We start from the raw sequence: 20,391 nt of genomic DNA on the forward strand, positions 1-20,391 counted from the left end.
TAAAGTCTTTGACACTGTCTCCCACAGCATTCTCCTGGAGAAACTGGCTGCTTATGGTTTGGATGGGTATATTTTATGCTGGGTTAAAAACTGGCTGGATGGCTAAGCCCAGAGAGTGCTACTAAATGGAGTTACACCCAGCTGGAGACTGGTCACAAATGGTGTTCCCCAGGGCTCAGTACTGGGGCCAGTTCTGTTTCAGTGTCTTTGTTGATGATCTGGATGAGGGGATTGAGTGCACCCTTAGAAAGTTTGCAGACAAAACCAAGCTGGGGGGGAGTGTTGATCTGCTGGAGGGCAGGAGGCTCTGCAGAGGGGTCTGGGCAGGCTGGGCCGATGGGCTGAGGCCGATTGTATGAGGTTGAGCAAGGCTGAGCGCTGGGTCCTGCACTGGGGGCACAACAACCCCACACAACACTACAGGCTTGGGGAAGTGTGACTGGGAAGGTGTCTGGTGGGAGAGGACCTGGGGGTGCTGGTTGATGGGTGGCTGAAGATGATCCAGCAGAGTGCCCAGGTGGCCAAGGCAGCCAATAGCATCCTGGCTTGTACCAGAAGCAGTGTGGCCAGCAGGACCAGGGCAGAAATCCTGTCCTTGGTTTTGGGCCCCTCACTACAAGAGGGACATAGAGGTGCTGGAGCGTGTCCAGAGAAGGACAACGGAGCTGGGGAAGGGTCTGGAGTACAAGTCTTATGAGGAGCAGCTGAGGGAACTGGGGTGGTTTAGCCTGGAGAGGAGGGGGCTCAGCGGGGACCTTATTGCTCTCTGCAGCTCCCTGACAGGGGCTGTAGGCAGGTGGAGGGGGGTCGGTCTCTTCTCCCAGATAACGAGTGACAGGACGAGAGGAAACAGCCTCAAGTTGCACCAGGGGAGGTTTAGACCGGATATTAGGAAAAATTTCTTCACAGAAAGGGTGATGAAGCATTGGCACAGGCTGCCCATGGAGGTGGTAGAATCACCACCCCTGGAAGTGTTCAGAAAACACATAGATGCGATGCTCAGGGACATGGTTTAGTGATGGACTTGGCAGTGCTGGGTTAACGGTTGGACCTGATGATCTCAAAGGTCTTTTCCAATATAAATGATTCTATGATTCTATGAAATCTTGATTCATCTGTTGAGCGATGTAAATTGTTTTTTTATATATTTTTCTTTCTGAGTTATGATCTTGTGGTTTTTACACTATCATAAAGATCTGATATTTTTAAGTGTCAACACATTATTTCTCATCTGAAGTTCTAAGACAGTATTTATCATATGACTAACAGTATGGTTTTAATGTTTTTCTCAAGCCACTTGCAAACTATCCTAGTAAAGTTACTTGTCCTAGGTACTAGTCAGAGCTTTGGCCATAGTCATATGTATGGCTATTCAGGTATCATCTCCTAATATTGATAATATAGATATAAGCTTCCAGAAAGGGTATAACCATTTTTTGCACTCTGGAAGGTTCCATGTGTTAGATAACAAATACAATGTTACTGTTAGTAGGCATCTGTTTAACTTGTTTCTGTGTAAGGCATGAAAAAGTTGAGAGAACTGCATGTGTCTGCACTCTTACAAGACTAGCCTAACTGGCAAGTTCCTGTGTCAAACAGTTGATGATCCATCCAAAGGCATGCTACAGCTGAGCTATATTTGATAGCTTTTTTTTCAAGTTGATTATTTGCAAAAAATCAAATAATTGTGTGATACATGGCTCAGCTACATATGTCTTTGAGTTTTTTATCAGAGTCCTTAATTCTGAGCAATAGTTTGCTGTTAAACTCTTAGCTTTTTCCTCTTATAATGTCAAGTCATACAAGAATGTTATTCTTGGCACAAAATTGTTTTCCTTAAGTGAGCTATTATGTGATATTCTGTTCTTTCTCTAGTTTATCTTTGGTGTAGACCAGTCAACACTACCATTTGCATGAGAAGCAGCCATTTGTGCATATATCACATTGAGGCAATGCTGACAAACAGTTTTTAATTATGTAATTTAAGAGTTCTTAAAACCTTGCCAGTTGTAGCTATGAATACGTATTTATATTGTTAGCTATTTTATCTCTTTCACCTATTATCAAAGAGTTTTCATTGCTAACCTTTGAGCCTGAAATTTTTTGCTTTGTGACCTTGGACTTAAATTTTCTTCAGAAGTTCACATACCAAGTTTTACTTATTCCCAAAGCAGTGTCTCAACTCTTGCTCCTCCTTCAGTTAAAGAAGCAGATTTTATGTGAGTTGCATGTATTAAACATTTTCATTCCTCTGAAAAGATACTATAATCTTCAAGATGCCATAACTGGAAAACCAAGGTTATACCACACTGCTAAAAAAATTTTCATCATCATCTGAGTTTGAAAAGCCTGTTTAGATCATTTGTAGTGCTGAGATCACTATGGCCTTGCTACAGAAGCATTTATTTTTGGATTTAATCAGAATTAATTACTGATTTTTCCCTTAGTTCAGAAATAAACTTCAAACTAAAAAAAATGATCCTTGCAAACCCTGGGATCAATAAAATTTTTTTACTCTTGATCTGAGACATACATGTACTTATTAAGTTGTCCCCTAAAATCAGCCTACTACTAGCAGGAAGCAAAAGACACTGCAGTAGATAGAGTGCGTAGTGCCTTTGCTTGAAACGGGCTTTCCATTAAAACTGTCTCTGTGAATGGTATGCACACTTTGCTATTTAAAGAACTATTTATTGCTATTCATTATATCCTGAATAGCTTAGAATGTTCTTGCTAGATCTCTGTAATTTTAAAAATCTTATTAAGGTTTAGTAGATACAGAGATAAACATTTATCAAGAATGTGCCTTACTACATGCCAGAGCATTCCTTTTAGGGTCCATTTATGGAAGTTTCAGGCCATATTAAAAAAAAAAAAATAAAAAATAGCTTTTACTATTAGTCACTAATTATTACTTGCATCAAACATTTTAGAAGGTATGGTTCAACTCTATGTATGGAAATAAAGATCTCTCCTAACATAATCTGTTCTTCTATAACTTTTAGTTTTACTTCTGGAAAGATGCAATTATCTAGTCTCTTAGTTTTCTCTTACTTCTTGTTTTAGCAGTCCTGACTTCTAAATTCCATGAAATTAGGAGATTTTTTGGCCTTGGCCTGGTAGTACAAAGAATATAAAATAGGATGTCACTTTTAATTTCATATTTGAAGTTAATTCACAGCTTGTCTGCTAGCACATATATATTTTCAGATTTAATACTTATGATGAATTGAGCCAGCTAGTGTTTGTTTCACAGACTTTAGGTAGGGTTTCTCTACACAGATGCTTTATGCCATGTGGTTCAGACCCAGTACAATCAGTTTGGTTGTATCATCTATCTCATTCTTACATTAGAGATATTATTTTTTAATCTACCCTTGAATATTGCTAGTTCATAAATGGGTCGTTGTAATCACAGAAGACTGGGGAGAGACATGGAAAGTGGACATAATGGTGAACTGGTACAGCCAATGAAAAAGAGAACATGTCTGATACATACTGCATCTTAACCTCATAAAAAAGATTTTAATTAGAAACATCAACATTGTTTATTGAAAATTAAGGCTTGCCAACTAAAGACTTGAAATTATTTGATATTTTGGAAAGGTGTCAAAGCCATTATAACCAATAACATAGCATTTTGTTTATAGATGCAAGGACAGTATGGAATTCTGAAGAAACAGCATTTCTACTTGCTGTTGTTTTGTAAGTTTGTAGGATGCTATTGAGACCAGCGACTTAACAACATATTTGGAAACCCCTAAGCAGTAAAGGTGTCCTATGACCTATAACATCTGTGAAAGGGGAGTTTGTAGAAGTTTGTTTCTCCAGGTGTGTATATGCAGTGTGTCTATATGCAGCGTTAGGCTTTTCAAGGGGTGGAGGGAAGGTATTCTGAGCATATGTGTACCACTTTATGATTATATAAAGCCAGAGCAGACCAGAAGGTTGACTTTGGTTTCTCTTTCTAGGTCTTAGTGTCCCAGGGGCCTCTGATTTGAGGTCTACATGGTTCTGATATGCCTGCATAGTTCAGCCGAATTTATAAAGACAGAGAACTTTGTACACAATGCATTCAGCGCAGTCTGTTTTTACAGTTAGTAAATTTTATAGTCAACATGTTGTCTTTCCTCTGGGCAAAAGCTTGGCATTTATAATAATTCTTAATTTGTGTACTTTTACCAACTGGATTATTTCTATATATTACCCAAACTCAGCTGCATGCTGTAAAAGGGAAATTGATTTGTAAAACAGTGTGTAGATGGGTATTTTGGTACAGCTCGGTATCACAAGAAAAGATGTGCCACAAATCTGAATGGGTAAAAAAGACTGACTATGAAGCTAGGAAAAACACCCAAAAGAATAATGTACTGACCAGGCTTTTCTGAAGAGGGTGGCTAATGTCTATAATTGCATGAGGACAGAGACCTCCTGTGTGCTGAAGTGCAGAATCTTCCTGCAAAGTACCATTTTTTTATCCTTTTATCTTTTTAAAAACTTGATTGTAGGAGGATCTGGTAGCATACTACCAGCTCTGGTTGAAATGTATAAATATTGAAAACATGCCAGGTATTGGCAAACTGAACCTTCGCTGATGTTTGTTTGGTTTTTGTTTGGTTTTGGTTTTTGTTTTTTGGTTTTTTTTTTCCCTTGAGAAGAACTTCCTTTATGGGCAACTCTCAAAAATAGCAGAATTGGACTTCCTAACTTATGTGACAGTTTATCTCTTCAGAATATTACTACTGGAATGCCAAGTATTCTACATCACGTTTTTGTACTGCACATCAAATGCAGTAAAACACGGCAATCTGTTCCGATACCAGGCAAATACCTTGCCTCATACATGCAAGGGAAGCAAGAAAGAGGGTTGCCTTGTCTTACATGCCTTGAAAGCCAAAGCTAATGACAAAGTTCTGAGTCCTGGAAGGCACTAGAGAACCAAAGGTTTGAATTGAGGACAAGTGACAGAGCTAAGCAGACCTGTTACACTTGCTGGTACTCAAGATCAGTATTAAACCAGCTGATGTTTACTGTTGTCTAGGAGATTATGGAGCCTGGCTTGTAGGGAGAGAGAGAATTGCACTCACAGCTTTTATATTTGGAAAATTTTAGAGGTGACTTTTTAATCGGAGAGATTACAAGTAGTTAGAAGCGAAGACTCTTAAGAAAAATGCAGCAGTTTGCGGAGAAAAGGCTGTAACTTGGTCTCTGGAAGAAAGTGAGCAGGAGACATACAAAAGCCAAAATGGCATATTTCTTCAAGAAAATGCTGTGTTGTTACATTTAAAGTAAACCATATATGTTTAGCTTATTGTTTTAACCTTCTTCTCTGTTCACTGTGTTCTTACAAATAAATGAAAAATATCACCCAAGCTGTTTTATGTCACTCTATTTATGAGCTGGTCATAGATCCTGGAAGATAAGCTTGTAGCCAGGCTGATTCCAGCTGGACCTACTGATGTAGGAATGTCCGATAAACAAGCGGGTGACATAAACAGGTGTTCCAGTCTCACAACAGGGTGAATTTTAAGATTCTTCTCCGAGAGATGTGTCCCACTCAAAACCTGTGACATTTCGAGAGTATAGGTCACCCCTGCAAGCATATCACAGGCTCTCTAGCTTAGTTGGAGAGAGGATAACCTACAGGCACCTTCTTTGTTTGAATGTTCTGAGTAGGTTACAAACCTAAATGTGCTTTTTAAAATCACACTTTCACTGCTATGTCAACTGTTTGTAATAACTGACTCCTATTATTAAAAAAAAATTAAACTGAGGAAAACAGTTCATATAAAAAGTTGTTTTTATCGTGTATAAAGCTAACATATTTATTGATGATTCTTATACTGTTATGGAATTCTACACTTTTTTTTTCATGAAGCAGTTAAACGCATTGGCATGACTTTAAAAAAGAATATTGTGGCCTTTTAGTTCACTTTCTATTAATCTGTTACAGTATAATAAATCTGAATGTTATTTGAGACAGAAATTTCAAAAGTTAAAAGCTTCTAAGATTGATAGTTTTGTAAATTGGTTTTAAGTATTTTGAATTTATAACTATCATTATGTTGCTAAATAACATTGACATTGGAATGACTGACTTCCTTTTGCAGTAATTCAAAAATATTATGACAGCTATGGTTTTATAGTGAGCATAAAAATCAGTGAGGTAAGTTCAATGAGGTAAGGTTAGTGTTGGAAGTTTTATTAACAAAAACTTTAAGTATTAGCACATGAGTTACAATTCCCATGTGTTTTCCAAAATTTGCTGGAACTGAAGTGAATATTAAATTCTGAACTTTGGACTAGTTGCTTTAAACTACCTAATTTTAGTGGTAGGAGTAGGCAAAGATGCAAATTTGAATAAAACAGCTGTTGGGCAGTTGGCTGCATTGATAAGCTACACATGATCAGAATTCCTTGTGGCATATAACGTTCACAAGGATGAGTTTCAAACTGCCCGAGGGAACCGTTTATATCTTGGCTACAGTCTCTGGTTCAAGGTAAAACCTTTACTCATGTAGTTTGACCAGTCAGTATTATCGATTTTCTCTTTTAAAAAGCAGCATAAGCCAGACTAGTGGAAAAAAAGAATGAAAGAAAAATCAGGATTGATTAGCAGAGAATGGTGGCTGGCTAAGCTCCATCCTGGGGAGGGAGGCTGGGAGCTTTATGAAACCTGTAGGTACCATCTCTCAAGGAGTAAGTGTATTTTATGCATTAGACCATCAGGTCATTCTCCCATCCTTGTACAGAGGGGTTGAAAGAGCTTGTGATAGTGATTATGGAATGGAAATTGTATGAGATGGTGCAAGTTTGTTTCCTGATGTGAACGGCCGCTTCTGTGCTGTGTTTATAAAGCATCTAATGTTCACTGTCTGTTCCTGTTGACTATAATGTACTCAGCTGCTTTAACCCCCTCCTTTTGTCAGTTCTTAAATACTGGAGTAGTAGAAAGAAGACAGTAAAATAGGTTATCCTTTAAAGAATTATAAAGCCTTTTAACTATCGGCTCTATAATAATATAATTTGCTGAATTAAAATGTAAGCTAGAGCAACCATAATACCCAGAGTAGTAGAGGTGGGAATGTTGTTGAAATAATGCTTGAAAGTGGAATTTTCCTCTACAAAGTCAAAAAACTAGGTAACTCACTAAAGTTTCATTTTGGAGCAAGAATATAAAGGATATTACTTATAAAAAAATTCAAGTGTCTGTAGCTTCCAAATGTAGCCATGTTGTGCCCTTTCTGCCTTGAATTTTGCATAGACCAGATGTTTTTGAAAGAAATCAAGCGTTATATTATGGGTTACCAGGTACAGCTGTTGCTTTAAAAAAAAAAATGTTTATCAATTATCAGACTGAAAAATGAGGGACAAATATGATGAGGGCATAGTTTTCATATTATTGTTGTATTTTAAAATACTTTTTTTTTTTACTATCTTTGAAGTGGAGAGTACAGTTGGGACATTTTAAAGACATGATATCCTTTCTATACTTGTAACTCAGTTCTCATATTTGCAAAAAGACCTATATGTTTTTTAAAGGATATGTTCTCTACTCACAACTCTATATTTGTATAGAAAATTCAAAGCTTTTTTTTTTTTTTTCTCATGGTTTAGACTGTTTTTTGTAATCAAAATGGTATATTGGATTTCCATGGATACACATAGATGTATAAATACAGGCACTAAGATCTTTGATAGAATTTTTTTTTTTTTGATTAACTGAAGTGGCCACTCAAAAGATGGCTGCAATAATACACTAAGAGAGCAAGTAGTACATAAAAAGTGTTCACATCCCTGTGGACCCTGTAGTGGTCATCAGGAAAGCAGAGAATGATAGTACAAAAGGGGAGAAGACTGGCTTTTGGACACAGTGGCAAATATTGACTGCAGTGTGTGCTGGGACAGAGGTTGGGTTAGGAGGGAGACTGACGATGGGTTGCAGTTGCCTTCTCTATTACCCCAGGTGCAGTACTAAAGTACACTCAGTGCTTGACTAGTAAATTCAGAATTAGTTTTTAAAAAATACAGCCAAACCTGTGCTTTAAATGTATTTATTTATGATGGTAAAATAAATAATTCTTAACAGCGAAACATGGTAGTTCTTCTTCATGCTTTACTTCCTCATGGAGCTCCTTAGCACTAAAAACACTTTCATAAATGATATATATATATATCTATATCATATGGCATGTAAGTTAAACAGTTAACAGTGAAGAACTTCAAGAAATAAGCGTCACTACTGGAGCTGGTCGTGAGTGGCGGGTGATGACATGAAGATTAATAAAGTTTGACTTTGAATTTGGCAATTTTTGCCACTTACATGAACCTTTCTTTTTCTAAAGTATAACCCAATTCTGAAGTTTTCGCAGTGTGTTGTATATTTCCAGAGCAAGTGACTGAGTTTATTGTGTTAAATAGCTGAAATAAGTAGTTGCTGAGGAAAAAGAAGTTAGGCAAAATTAAAAAGCAATTTACTTGGACAGAGGTCTTTGAAATGCTTTGTGTGTTAGCTATCAGGTCTGGTTTTGCTTTATTTTTCTGGAAAATGATGGTGTTCTTCAGATTGACAAGTTTTACTAGTAAATGTACTGCCAAAGCTTGGGAAAAATAAGTCAAGGACTCTTAAAATTACATAGTGTTGAGTGAAAAGCCAAAGAGAGAGTTTTTGTGTACCAGAAATCCTTATCCTTTCAAATGTAAAAATATATATCTGATGCTGTAAAATGACACATATTTAATTTCCTTTCAGATTATATTTAAAATGCCATAGATGTAAAAGGGGGAATAACAAAATGGCAGACATTTCTCATAGTATACTGGCATGCTCTATTTAGAATACTTCACTGTTTCATTATTTTTGGAAGATGTGATTTCACAGTACCATTTTCAAGGAAGAGATAATTACTAATGTTGGCAAATTCATCCTGGCTATAAATGAAATGGTATATTTTGCTTCTTGTCTTCCACAAGATGAGGAACTGATTTAACAGCTTTTTGGTTTTATGCTATCTGGAGGTTCGTATTTGACTTATGAATTTGTCATACATGCTTAGCACTGAACAGATATCATATAGTAAAAGGTCACATGCAGTTCAGGCTGAGGTAGTTTTACTTTGCATTATGAGAAACGTAAAAGTCTTGGTTCCTGGCTACTGGAGGCAGAAGGAATTTAGGAAAGGAGAAAATGACTGACATAACCCATGTTCTTGTAAACCTCCACACTGCATTCCTGTGAATAGAAAATAAATCTGTACAGCTAAGACCACACACAGTATGAGTTGCCAGTTCACTCTCCCAGACTGGCACTGGCTCAGAGTTCTGCCTTTCTGAAAACTCACGCAGAGCGCTCATTTCAGAATGGCTTCTTGCCGTGTTATGTTAGTTTGGGGCATGATATACCTATTCTATCAGTATACCTGGGCTTCATTGTGGAGGTGTACTTTTGAAGTACAAAGCTCTGCTGCATTAGTCTCAAGATATCTGACCATTGGTTGAGGAGTTGTAAGAAAATAGAGATGTATTTGGCAGATATTTTTTTTCTTTTTTGATTCCTAACATTGGTGTCAGGACACAATCTAATTTGAGCTCCACATAAAATAACTTTTGGGGAGGAAGACAGAGATAATTCTGTTTCCTGTATTTGCAAGGAGAAAAGGATGACACGTTGAAAACCATGCTCTGTTATAAATACTATCTTTTTCTGATCTTAAAGATTTTAGTGAGAGCTGTCACAAGGGCTTGGCTTTAATTGTAATATATCATCAGCTAAAATATTTCTGCACAAAGGGGAAAAAAAGAGGGAGCATCAAATAAGGTATTGTCTTATAAAAGAATAAGAAAATCTATGTTATGCAAAAGATTAGTCTGAATCTCCATGATCCAGATTGAAACATAGGAATTTCCATGCCAGTAACCCAGGTCACCAGCTGCTTCTCATCATATTTGAGAAAGACTTCTGCTTCACCAGGAAGGTGACATTCTTTTAAGAAGGAATTTACTTGTAATTCTGTGGAACTCAGATTCTAGCTAGAACAGTAGAAAATTGGCTGAGCAATGGTTCATTGGGAAAGGGCTGGGAAATAAGACGGTTCAGCCTCCTAAATATGATATTGGATTGATTGTGGCATGGACTGCTGTGGAAGTGTCAGATTTCCTGACCGAGAACACGTGGTGTAAGCATGTCTTTTACCTCTCTGTGTTAGCAACAGGGGTGGCATTTTCGGTTCTGGAGCAGGCAGAACCACTCACCCACCGGAGAGGGAGGAGTGAGGGTAGGAGACACAGCGACTGCGATGGAGGATCTGCCACCTAAGGCTGTGGCTGGACATGCTGTGCTCTTCCCTTCTCAATGCTTGCACTGCCCTTGTTTGAAGTGGGGTTGCTGGGATTGAGATCCTATGGCAGTCTCAAATCTTTTAGAGCATTTTTGTCAGTGCAATTGAAGCTGCACTTCAGTCATGCTTTAAGGCTTTTATTTGATGCTACCAAGGCTAGAAACGAATTCTTAGGGGAAAACTGAGATAGCCTTATTTTAAGAGCAACCTTTTGTGGGAACTGGGGTTCTAGGCAAAGTTACACCACTTACCAGATATATTAAGGTCTTAAGGCCATGTGCAGCTTCTTACAGAAGAAGGCAATTCACCTGAGAGAAGTGTTAAAAAGTTACCTTGGAGCTGAAAGAATTGATCTCAGGGGTCAACTGTTTAGATGAAGGTGTATGGAGTAACCTGCTTATGACGTTAACAAGTAAACAATCTGTTGCTGTATTTGGAGTCAGTCCAAAGAACTCTGCAGTACTGGGTGCCTAGTCCTCTGTGGCACAGTCGAGGTCATAACCCTTGTGCTGACTTAAAGGTTTTCATGTGAGTGGCCTGAACGCAAACCAGTGGAAGGAAAGATGGAGACTGCGGCTCTGCTGCGCACTTCCACGTGTGTTTGTTTTTGGTGTGAAAGAAAACTATGGTGCACCTTCCCTTGTTCCTCCAGGTTGAATTTGTGTCTTTATTTAGGGAATAGAAAGAACGTGTTAGTCTTGTTATGAGCTGGCTAGTGGTGAAAGGAAATGCAGAAAGGTTCAGTCATGTCGTGCTCTTTAATTAACAGCTGTGTGAGGGCAGGATTGGGAAACTGGAGTGGACAGGGCTCTGCTCCCCTTTCTCACTCACAGACTTGGACTTCAGCACCATTGACTCATCCTCTCAACCCTCCTTCTTGTGCTCCCAGGTTTTAACGCCTAACATTCCCATTGTTGAGTTGAATCCCAGTGAGCTGTGATGACAGGGTGCGTGGGAAGAAATTTGTGAAGAAGAGTAAGAATTGTCTGCTTGGCCCTTCGGGTGGGGACTGCTGGATGGGTAGAGAAGAAAAGGCTATTGACTCAGAAACTGCCTGGCTCAGCCGAGCAGAACAGAACTGCATCGGCACATGTGTAAGCTACTGTGTTATCCCGGTCACTGGGGGCCTGTGTCAGTGCTTTGTTTATGCTTTGACTTCAAGCGTTAAACTCCTGCCTAGTGGCATTGGGAAACGAGACTTGCAGCGCCTGGCTGAAGGGAACCCCTTTCGCAGCTCCCGCCGCAATGTTATGACGAGCTTCTCAGCTGCAGCTTAAAGGCCCAACAGAGATTTTTGTGATTTGCCTTAAGGGATTGCTTTCAGATACGAGGCAAATAAGTGAATAAGTATGAAGAAGATGTGGTAATGAGTTTCAGATGAGTTCTTTTATGTTTATTAAATGAGGTCTGAAAGTTTGCTGCTACTACTATTTCTTGTTTTCTAACTTGAAAAGTCATCTTTGAATATCATACTGCACACTGCTTACAGACTGCAAGATCCGGTAATGTTTTAAAAAAATAGTAGTGTAATAGTGTAAAAAAAAAAAAAGTCTTAAAAATAGAATAAATCCAGTAGAATATAAATCTTTTTTCCAGTGCATAGAAAAGCAATGAGCCATTTTAAGAGCAGGAAGAACATGTATTTTGAGATCCAATAGATCATCTAAATTGGTCCCAAACCAAGTTTTAAAATGGCATTGCAAAGGCTTTTGCTTTGAGTAAATTTAGCATTACAAAACTCAGAATATAAATAAAAATAAATTAGATTTGCTGGTTGCTTTGTACTTTACTAATATTCTGATTAACTAGGAAATAAAGTGCTTAATAGATATGACCTTTCTATTCCAACTGCAGAACTTAAAAATTCTAAAATAACATTTATACCCTTTCAGTTACTTCAATCTAGATTTTTATATGAACAAACTTTATGAATTCCTAGGTAATGTAAACTTTAATCCCTTGTACTTTATTTTCTGACATTTGTATGTTTGAAATTTGGATTAGTGAATCTAAAATTTCTCACTTGCCTGACTTCCTGTAGCTCTGATGTAGATGGGGAATTATTCTGGGTTGCCACATCATATATTTTCAGTCCAAACCTTGTATTCTCAATGGCAGACCTTGCAGCCAAAACAAGCCTGTGTGGGTCCACTTAATGTGAACACCTCATGGTTTCAGAGCTGCAGAAGAAAACAGTATCAGAAAAATGGCCTCTGTTCAAGGAAACCTGTCTTTGTGATAACAAACGTTTGCACGCTCTTTATCTTAATTCTTTTCTTTGCATGAAATTATGTCACTCTAATGTCTTGCAAACCTCGCAAAAGTTTTCCATGCCCATGCTGTCACCTCTGTGTGCTTTCAGCGCTACGTCGCGTCTTTCTCTGGGTGGAGTGGAAGGACAAACATGGAAGTAGGTCTATAGTGGTATATTTAGTGTCTCCTTTCCTGGACTCTCAGTTTCGATGTGTTAACCAGCCTTCTGGAAAACTGAAATATTTTACTAAGAATTAAGTCCTTGATTTCCATACCCCAGGCTTGAATTTGGGAGTTTGAGACTGCACCAGGAGTGCAGAATTGAGTCCGTAATGCTTAACACCAAGAGTGGGTTGGTTTTGTTGATATCTTACAATGTTTGAAAGTGCTGACAAAAATTCATGCATATACTATATTTTCTTGTAGTATTTTATTTACAAATTAGCCTTCAGTAATGAGACTTGCGTTATAAAAAAACAGGTGTCTCTTTTGGTCTTTAAAAACTTGATATGTGATGAAATGTGGTTTTTACCCCAAAATTTTTCACCCAGTACTCTATGATGCTCAGTAATACATTTGTAATTGCATTTCTGAACCAGTATATGGAAACAAGCGTCATTTAGTGGAAGTGCTCACTGAAGGAACCATAAATGTAAGGCGAACCTCTTGCAATACTGATGGTTAAACCCAAACAGACTCTGTTGCTTTAATGAATTGAGATGTCTACCACTTTATTACAAAAATACCTTTGTATTCGTGTGATGGGCAATTCTTTCTTTAGCATTAATGAATTAAGCTCTGTGCCTCACTCCCCTGGCATATTTTAGGTTAGATGAGAAATGGATAAACATTTTAAGCTAGAGAAATACATTTTAATTCAGTTCCATTTCTGGTGTGGGTTTTTTTTTTCCCTTTAACAATTTTTTTTTTATTCTGTCTATTCAATTTAGCACATCCTTCCATACACTTTTTTTGAACATTCTTGTAGGAATAACGTTGCTTGCTCTTTCCATTTTCAGTGAAATATATAATTTTTCACTTTGCTAATTTATCAAGGTGAGCAAGGATTACATGCATTGTATTCTGACCCCCCTACATTCTACAGTCAGTATCTTTATATTCTTGATTTATTACTGTATTGATTTCTAATTGCCTTGTTCTCTACCATATAAAAAGCTACACCTTTGAAACCTGCAAACCTTTATTTTCCAGCTCTACTTTTTGCTTACAATTTCACCTTATGGTTTCAGCCTCCACTCACCATCACATCATTGTAAGACCACTTCAGTGCTGGCTTTGTTCCATGCCATTATTATATCTTTATTTAAGCAAGCTGTGATAAGATCTCTTCGAATATGTTTTTGAAAGTTCGTGAGAGCCAATAGTCTGAATAGTATATTAGTTGTTCTCAAAGGTTGTATCAACGAGCATCTTGACAATGACTGTTTCCTCTCCTCTTCATGGTGTGAAGAGTAACACCTTTTGCATTTGGAATCATACCTTACTTTGTGTAACTACTCTAGGCAGTGCTTATGTAGAAAAGTATTATTAGAAAAGTTACTAATAATTTGAAGCTGTGAAGTAGGATTGTTAAATCTACCTGAAGAAAGTGCTTTCCTGAAGAAAGCTCTTTTTCTCTTCCCCTAGTTTGACATTTTTTGTGTCCTTCCACCTGGATTCACATGTATATGGCTACTGCTGTGGCTATGTCTGTCTGTCCACATTTTACATGCTTGCCTGTGTCTTGATGATACTCCCCAAAGAGCCACTTTCTTCCCCCATTTCCTTGAACAGGTACCCCATCATGTAGATTTTCCTTTTTCTTGCCTCTTTGTTTTTTGCTTCACCAAATATTTTTCTCATTTTTGATGAAAATATTTATACTGCTGTCCTTGAAGGTGGCTGCTCTCCCCTGCCCAGTGGAGAAGTCAGCTACTTTTCCTCCTTATTTCCAAATGCTTTTGTGAGTATTGAAGCTTTTAATTGCAATTAGCAGTAGAGCTGCTTATAGGAACAACTGTATACAAATACTAACCAGTATTGAGTGATCTACAGATTTTTCCCAGACCACCGGCAAGTTATTTGCCTGACCATAATTTGAGAACTATTTGAACTGTGTTAAGAGAACAATAAAATTGCATGCTGGAGCATTTATACAGCAAGAAATGAGAAAATCAAGGCTACATACACCTTCTGGGCTGTTAGAATGCTTTTGATGTTTTGTAAATTTTTTTTTTATTTACTTTTTTTTTAAGGTTTGTAAAGGCAAAAAGCAGTTCTATAATGCAGAAAAATTTGGTGAGGTTCTTTATTAAGACATTTCTGCTTAGGAAAATCCTTGGAATATCCCATATTTTGGTTGAGAGGGATTTGTGCTTACTACAGAAAAGTACACTAAGGCACATTTGTTAGGAAACTTATGTGATATACACTGGAGAAAAGTGAATAACCCCATCATTTCCCTGTTTACCATATATTTCTGTATCTAGATTCTGATCTCTGTCCAAATCTGTGTAGTGACTGTAGTATCTGATTGCCCACTTCTGGGCTTTAATGGGCAAATTAAATATAGGATGCAGAACACTATTTTCAATGAGTTATATATTTAATAAATCAAGTTTTGGCTGTGGTTTTTGGTTTTTTTTTTTGTGAGTCTTTTAGCTATATGTCAAGTTAGGACTGTTTTAATGCTATTTTGTGTTTTGACTCTTCTACTTTTTCTATGCATACTTTGGTGCCTGTCCTGGTTTCTGCTGGGATGGAGTTGATTTTGCTTCTCAGTAGCTGGTGCAGTGCTGTATTTTGGGATTTGGTGTGAGAACAATGTTGATAGCACACTGATGGTTTTGGTTGTTGCTGGGTAATGTTTACGGTAAGTCGAGGACTTTTCAGTTTCTCAGGCCCTGCCAGTGAAAGGTCTGGAGGGGCATGGGAAATTGGGAGGGGACACAGCTAGGACAGCTGACCCCAACCAGCCAAAGGGATATTCCATACCATTGAACATCATGCTGAATATATAAGCTTGGAGAAAAAGAAGGAAGGGGGGGATGTTCAGCATTAGGGCATTTGTCTTCCCAAGTAACTGTTACGCGCGATGGAGCCCTGCTTTCCCGGAGATGGCTGAGCACCTGCCTGCTGGTGGGAGGTGGTGAACAAATTCCTTGGTTTGTTTTGTTGTGTGCATGTCTTTTGTTTTACGTATTAAACTGTCTTTATCTCAACCCGCGTTTTCTCACGTTTCCTCTTCTGATTCTCTCCCCCATCCTACTGTGGGGGGAGCGAGCAAGCAGCTGTGTGGGGCTTAGCTGCTGGCTGGGGTTAAACCACGATAGTGCTACAAGTGCTTTCGTGTTCTATCACATTTTAACAAGTAAAAGAATCTCTTAATCTGAGATAAGGTTGGAAAACTGACATAGAAAAGAAATCAAAAGTTTCATAAGTGACAAAAAAGAAGGGAATTGAAAAAATAAATAAAATATGTTAATGTTCTTTACTAAAACCTAAATATGTTTGATTTACTTACTGTAGGTTGATGCCTTGCGGTTACGATTGGAAGAAAAAGAAACCTTTCTGAATAAAAAAACAAAACAACTTCAAGACCTCACAGAAGAGAAAGGAACCCTGGCTGGAGAGATCAGAGATATGAAAGACATGTTGGAAGTAAAAGAAAGAAAAATTAATGTCCTTCAGAAAAAGGTAAAACTTTTGAGGCACATTTAAAGGAAATGTGTTTATTTCTTACAGAAAATTCTTATTACTTTTAATAGATTAAAAAATGCATGGAGTCAGTCTGTAACAGTCAAGTAGTTCTCTAATACAAAATGTGTTACTGTTTTCCATGGGATCATTTCTATAGCATTATATCTTAATTATATTGTATCATAAAAACATTAGGTGCCACAGTTTCCACAAAATTATTGGAGTTATATGAAAGTCCTAAACATTCTGACAAATCTTCTTATTCCTCAGTGTGAGGCATTCCATTGTCCTTACTAACACTGATTACTACTCTTTCCAAATAATGTAAACAAAATGTGTGGGACTGCTGAAAGATTAGGATACTGCTTTTTTTTTTCTTTAAAGACTCTTTTGGGGGGTGGGGGAAGTGGAGGGGTGTGGGGAAGGAACCTATATTAAGTTAATTATCTGCTTTTCTTGTGAGCTAAAGACATTAAAACGGGAGGCTTTCTCCAAACAGCCTTATTAATCTTATTTCTAATTTCCACAAATTTATCTAACTGCATTTATTCTCTTTGAGAAGTTGGATTTAATCATTACAGTTTCCACCCGGGGGAGTGGGGAGGGAATTTCCTGGAAAGGTAGCTCTGCAAGGGTTCTGCAGACTGTAGTAGAATGTTTATTTACCATATCCCTTTTCTCACACTCACAAAAATATTTATTCTAGCAGGTATGTTCTATGCATCTTGTGTGTGTCACTCCATCGAATATAGATACACTTGTGAGCATACAGATAAATGGAGAAAAAGTTCCTGGCATTAAATACATTTTACTGTTACTTCTCCCCTCATTTTACAGCCACACAAAGAATGTCTGCTCCTTATTCTCTAATATTATGTAGGTCGTGTTATTGTGGTTTTCGTCCAGGATTCATACATGGTTCACATGGTCTAGCTGTGCTTCTGTCTGTGATTGGTTAAATGAAATCTTTAAAAAGTGGAGGAGGAGGAATGGGGATTCAGTGATGAAAATTGTGTGATGAACACGACATCACAGAGCTGTCAGCACTATTCGTCATGGCTCTGTGCTCAGAAATCTGCAATTTAGTGTGTTTTTCTGGTTTTAGTACATCACAACTATTTCATTAGGACTTGCAAATGGTCTTGCCTCTTTTGTACCTGCTTCTTAATGAACATAATCACTCTAACTGCATTCTTTTCACTAAAGTAGAGTAAACACATGTTATAGCCTCGTGAGCTCTCGTATACAATGTGGTAAATAAATCCTGCTAACTACTAGGTTCAAAATCAGTTAGTACTAAGTTGATTCTTTAAAACTGGAAGTAGCATCTGATTTTTATGTTTGTTTTTTTTTTAATTTTTGTTAGTTTTTTATTCTGGTAAATGTGCTTCATCAGGGGTCTCGTGAAGTTCAGTTTTTCTGCTATGGGCTAAATACTAAGTTTACTTAGAGGAGAATGACATGATTACTTTTTTAAAAAAGGAGAAAATAGTTCATTTACATCATATAAGTTATGCATAGATTTCTTTCTCTGAAGCATTTTTAATAACGACATTATCTTAATATGTAGATGTCAGCATGCCCAAAAATACTCTTTACACCCTTATTTTGTTTATAGGAAAAGAATATAGTATTCGGAAAATAACATTTTAAAAATTACTCTTAGGTCACATTTTCAGCTTTGGATCATTATTTTATTTGTGCCTCACTTCCAGTGTGTTTAGAAATAAATTCACTCACAGATAATTTGACTACTGAAAAATTTGATTGATATACCATCCCACTGTACTTAGGATACGTTCACTGTTTTTTTTATCATCTGTAAGGTGTGTAGTTCTGAAGTAGAAAATACGTCAGCAGTGGAAATCCAGACTTTTAGGTTCATCTGGAAAAAAAAATTTTAATCTACTTGTTTAGTTAATCCAAGTGTTCAGCTTCATTTTGGCAGTGCTTATTGGATCATGACTTCTTATGGTTAGCTTCCTTGAGCATCCCAGCATCCTTGGCAGCAGATGTAACTCATCTCTGGACCACGATACTTGCATGTAGAAGGCAAGATATTCAGTGTTTGTCTACTTTTTTCAAGAAGATTTCCTGGCATTAGTGGCTTTCTATTCCAGATAATTTTATCCTCACTATGTGAAGTTATGTGTCCCAGGGCATTCATACCTCATAGAGTCTTTATGTTCTGTCAAAGGCAAAGGGAGCACAGCTCCTTTATGACCATAGGCATATTGTTCATTCAGTCTTGTGTTATTTCAGAAATATGTTGGACTATGTATAGTAGTAATTCCTAGTGTTGTAGTATTCTTACTGTAATATTTTTTGAACATTGACTTTTCAGGGATTTTCAGATAGTCTAGTAGTAGATGCTGTGCTTTAAGAAAAAGGTTGTCCGCTGTAACTCTTTTCTTTTCAGTTTTGACAAGATACTTTCCAATAGCAAGCATATATAAGAATAAATTTTGATGGAAAAGTATTTAGTATATATTGATTGCAGTAATTTTATCCTTTACTTGATTCTAAATATGCTTTTATCCTTTACTGCTTGCTGGATTGCACATGCCAACTTGCATTCATTCAGTTTTTGCTCATCTTCTCCTTCTGACTTTTTGGCCATCTTTCCACTATTGTTTTCACTTCACATGACGGCAGGCAGAGACTTGCATGTTGAGCATTTAGAAATTAATTTGTTCTCATTATGCACTTGTATGTGGAGAATTCAGTGGGTGGAAAGCAACACAGATCATTTGATACTACACTTAGGAGGTGAAACAATTAGTGGGCTCTCCAGGACAGTGGACTGTCCTACCTTCATGTACCTTCTTTCAGGACATGGCCCCCGTTGCTGTCTTACTGTCATCAAAACCCTTCTGAAAGTGAGGGAATTGCTTCTAGTTCTTCCTAAATTCTCTCTCGACATTAGATTCTTCTGACTTTAATATTATAATGCTTGCCTTGATTTTTTTTTTTTCTATGAAGAGCCAAATTTTATATCTGTGTATTTTTATTTACTTTTGATATGAGGACTTCCAAATATCTAATTATTTTAGTGCCTTCATTTGTTAATGCAAGATAGATGGCTACATCTCTCTCCACTCAGCCTGATGTGCTTCACTCAGCCTAAAATAATATTTGTTTTACTGTTTGTATTAAGTAATTGAAGAAGGAAGAATTTGTATATAGTGCTTAAAAATATTTCTGTTGGTGATAAATGAAACGGAGTAGAAAGGAATATGTAACTTGGAAAATGCAATTTCTAATTCTATATTCTCTTGTGTATATTACTGTTATCTGCCATGTTGAAAAATACAAAAGAGAGCAAACCAAACCCAGAAAAGCTCCCTTTCAAAGCTGGAGCTCTTTCTTCTTTCTGGATAGCCGTTAAACTTGGGGGCAGGACAGGTTCTGTTGAGGGCTTTCTACCAAAGGTGTGGAAGAAACAAAAACATTGGTAACAAAACAGCTGGGGTGGATCTCACAGGATGGCATAGAAGCTCAGTAGGCAACATGTTGCAGGCAAAAGTAATGGGCTAGATAATGACCTAATGATGCATTGTCCTTCCATGTAGTGGTTTTGGTGTAGTTTTTGATCAAATTGAAAAACTGCTATGCTCTTCAGTATAATTTGCAGGCTTAAGGGAGGCCCAGCACTGGAATAGCATGCATTTAGAGGATTTGGATCAAGGTGGATTGGCATGGACTAATAATAAACTTATGTCAATGTCAGAGGTGCAATATTACTTAATATTTCTTTCTTTTAGGATCTTTGGCACCACTGTTCCATTTTAGTGCCAGTAAAGTTGGGTATGCTGTTTTAATAGCTTTGTTTAACCTGGCAAAGCTAGTCTTGCACCTCATATCTGTCAGTTTAGCATGCAGAGGGGCAGACCTCAGAAATCTTTATGTATTTCTTACCAGAATGTGCAAGTTCTTTGAATATGTCCGAGTTATAGGCTGAAGGGCAGAAGTGCTGAACTGGGTGATAAACTTTTTTGCTCCCAAATTTTCTCTTTTATGCAGTAGCTATACCCCATGTGTTTTGTGCTTTAGGAATCTGTGGATATTTAAAAAAACAATTATATACTGTGAAGTATGAGTC

General features: G+C 37.4%; 1 protein-coding gene across 4 annotated transcripts in view; it reads left to right on the top strand.

The window, feature by feature from the left end:
- ERC2 (ELKS/RAB6-interacting/CAST family member 2) overlaps positions 1–20,391 on the top strand; it is a 521,691-nt gene that overhangs the window by 161,169 nt on the left and 340,131 nt on the right. For all 4 annotated transcript variants that reach the window (XM_056338313.1, XM_056338316.1, XM_056338314.1 and 1 more), the window contains one exon: positions 16,119–16,286. In XM_056338313.1, the coding sequence (XP_056194288.1) occupies positions 16,119–16,286 (168 nt within the window). The remainder of the gene's footprint in view (positions 1–16,118; positions 16,287–20,391) is intronic.

Source organism: Falco biarmicus, chromosome 4, assembly GCF_023638135.1.
Source record: "Falco biarmicus isolate bFalBia1 chromosome 4, bFalBia1.pri, whole genome shotgun sequence".
In the NCBI taxonomy this organism is placed as follows: Eukaryota; Metazoa; Chordata; class Aves; order Falconiformes; family Falconidae; genus Falco; species Falco biarmicus.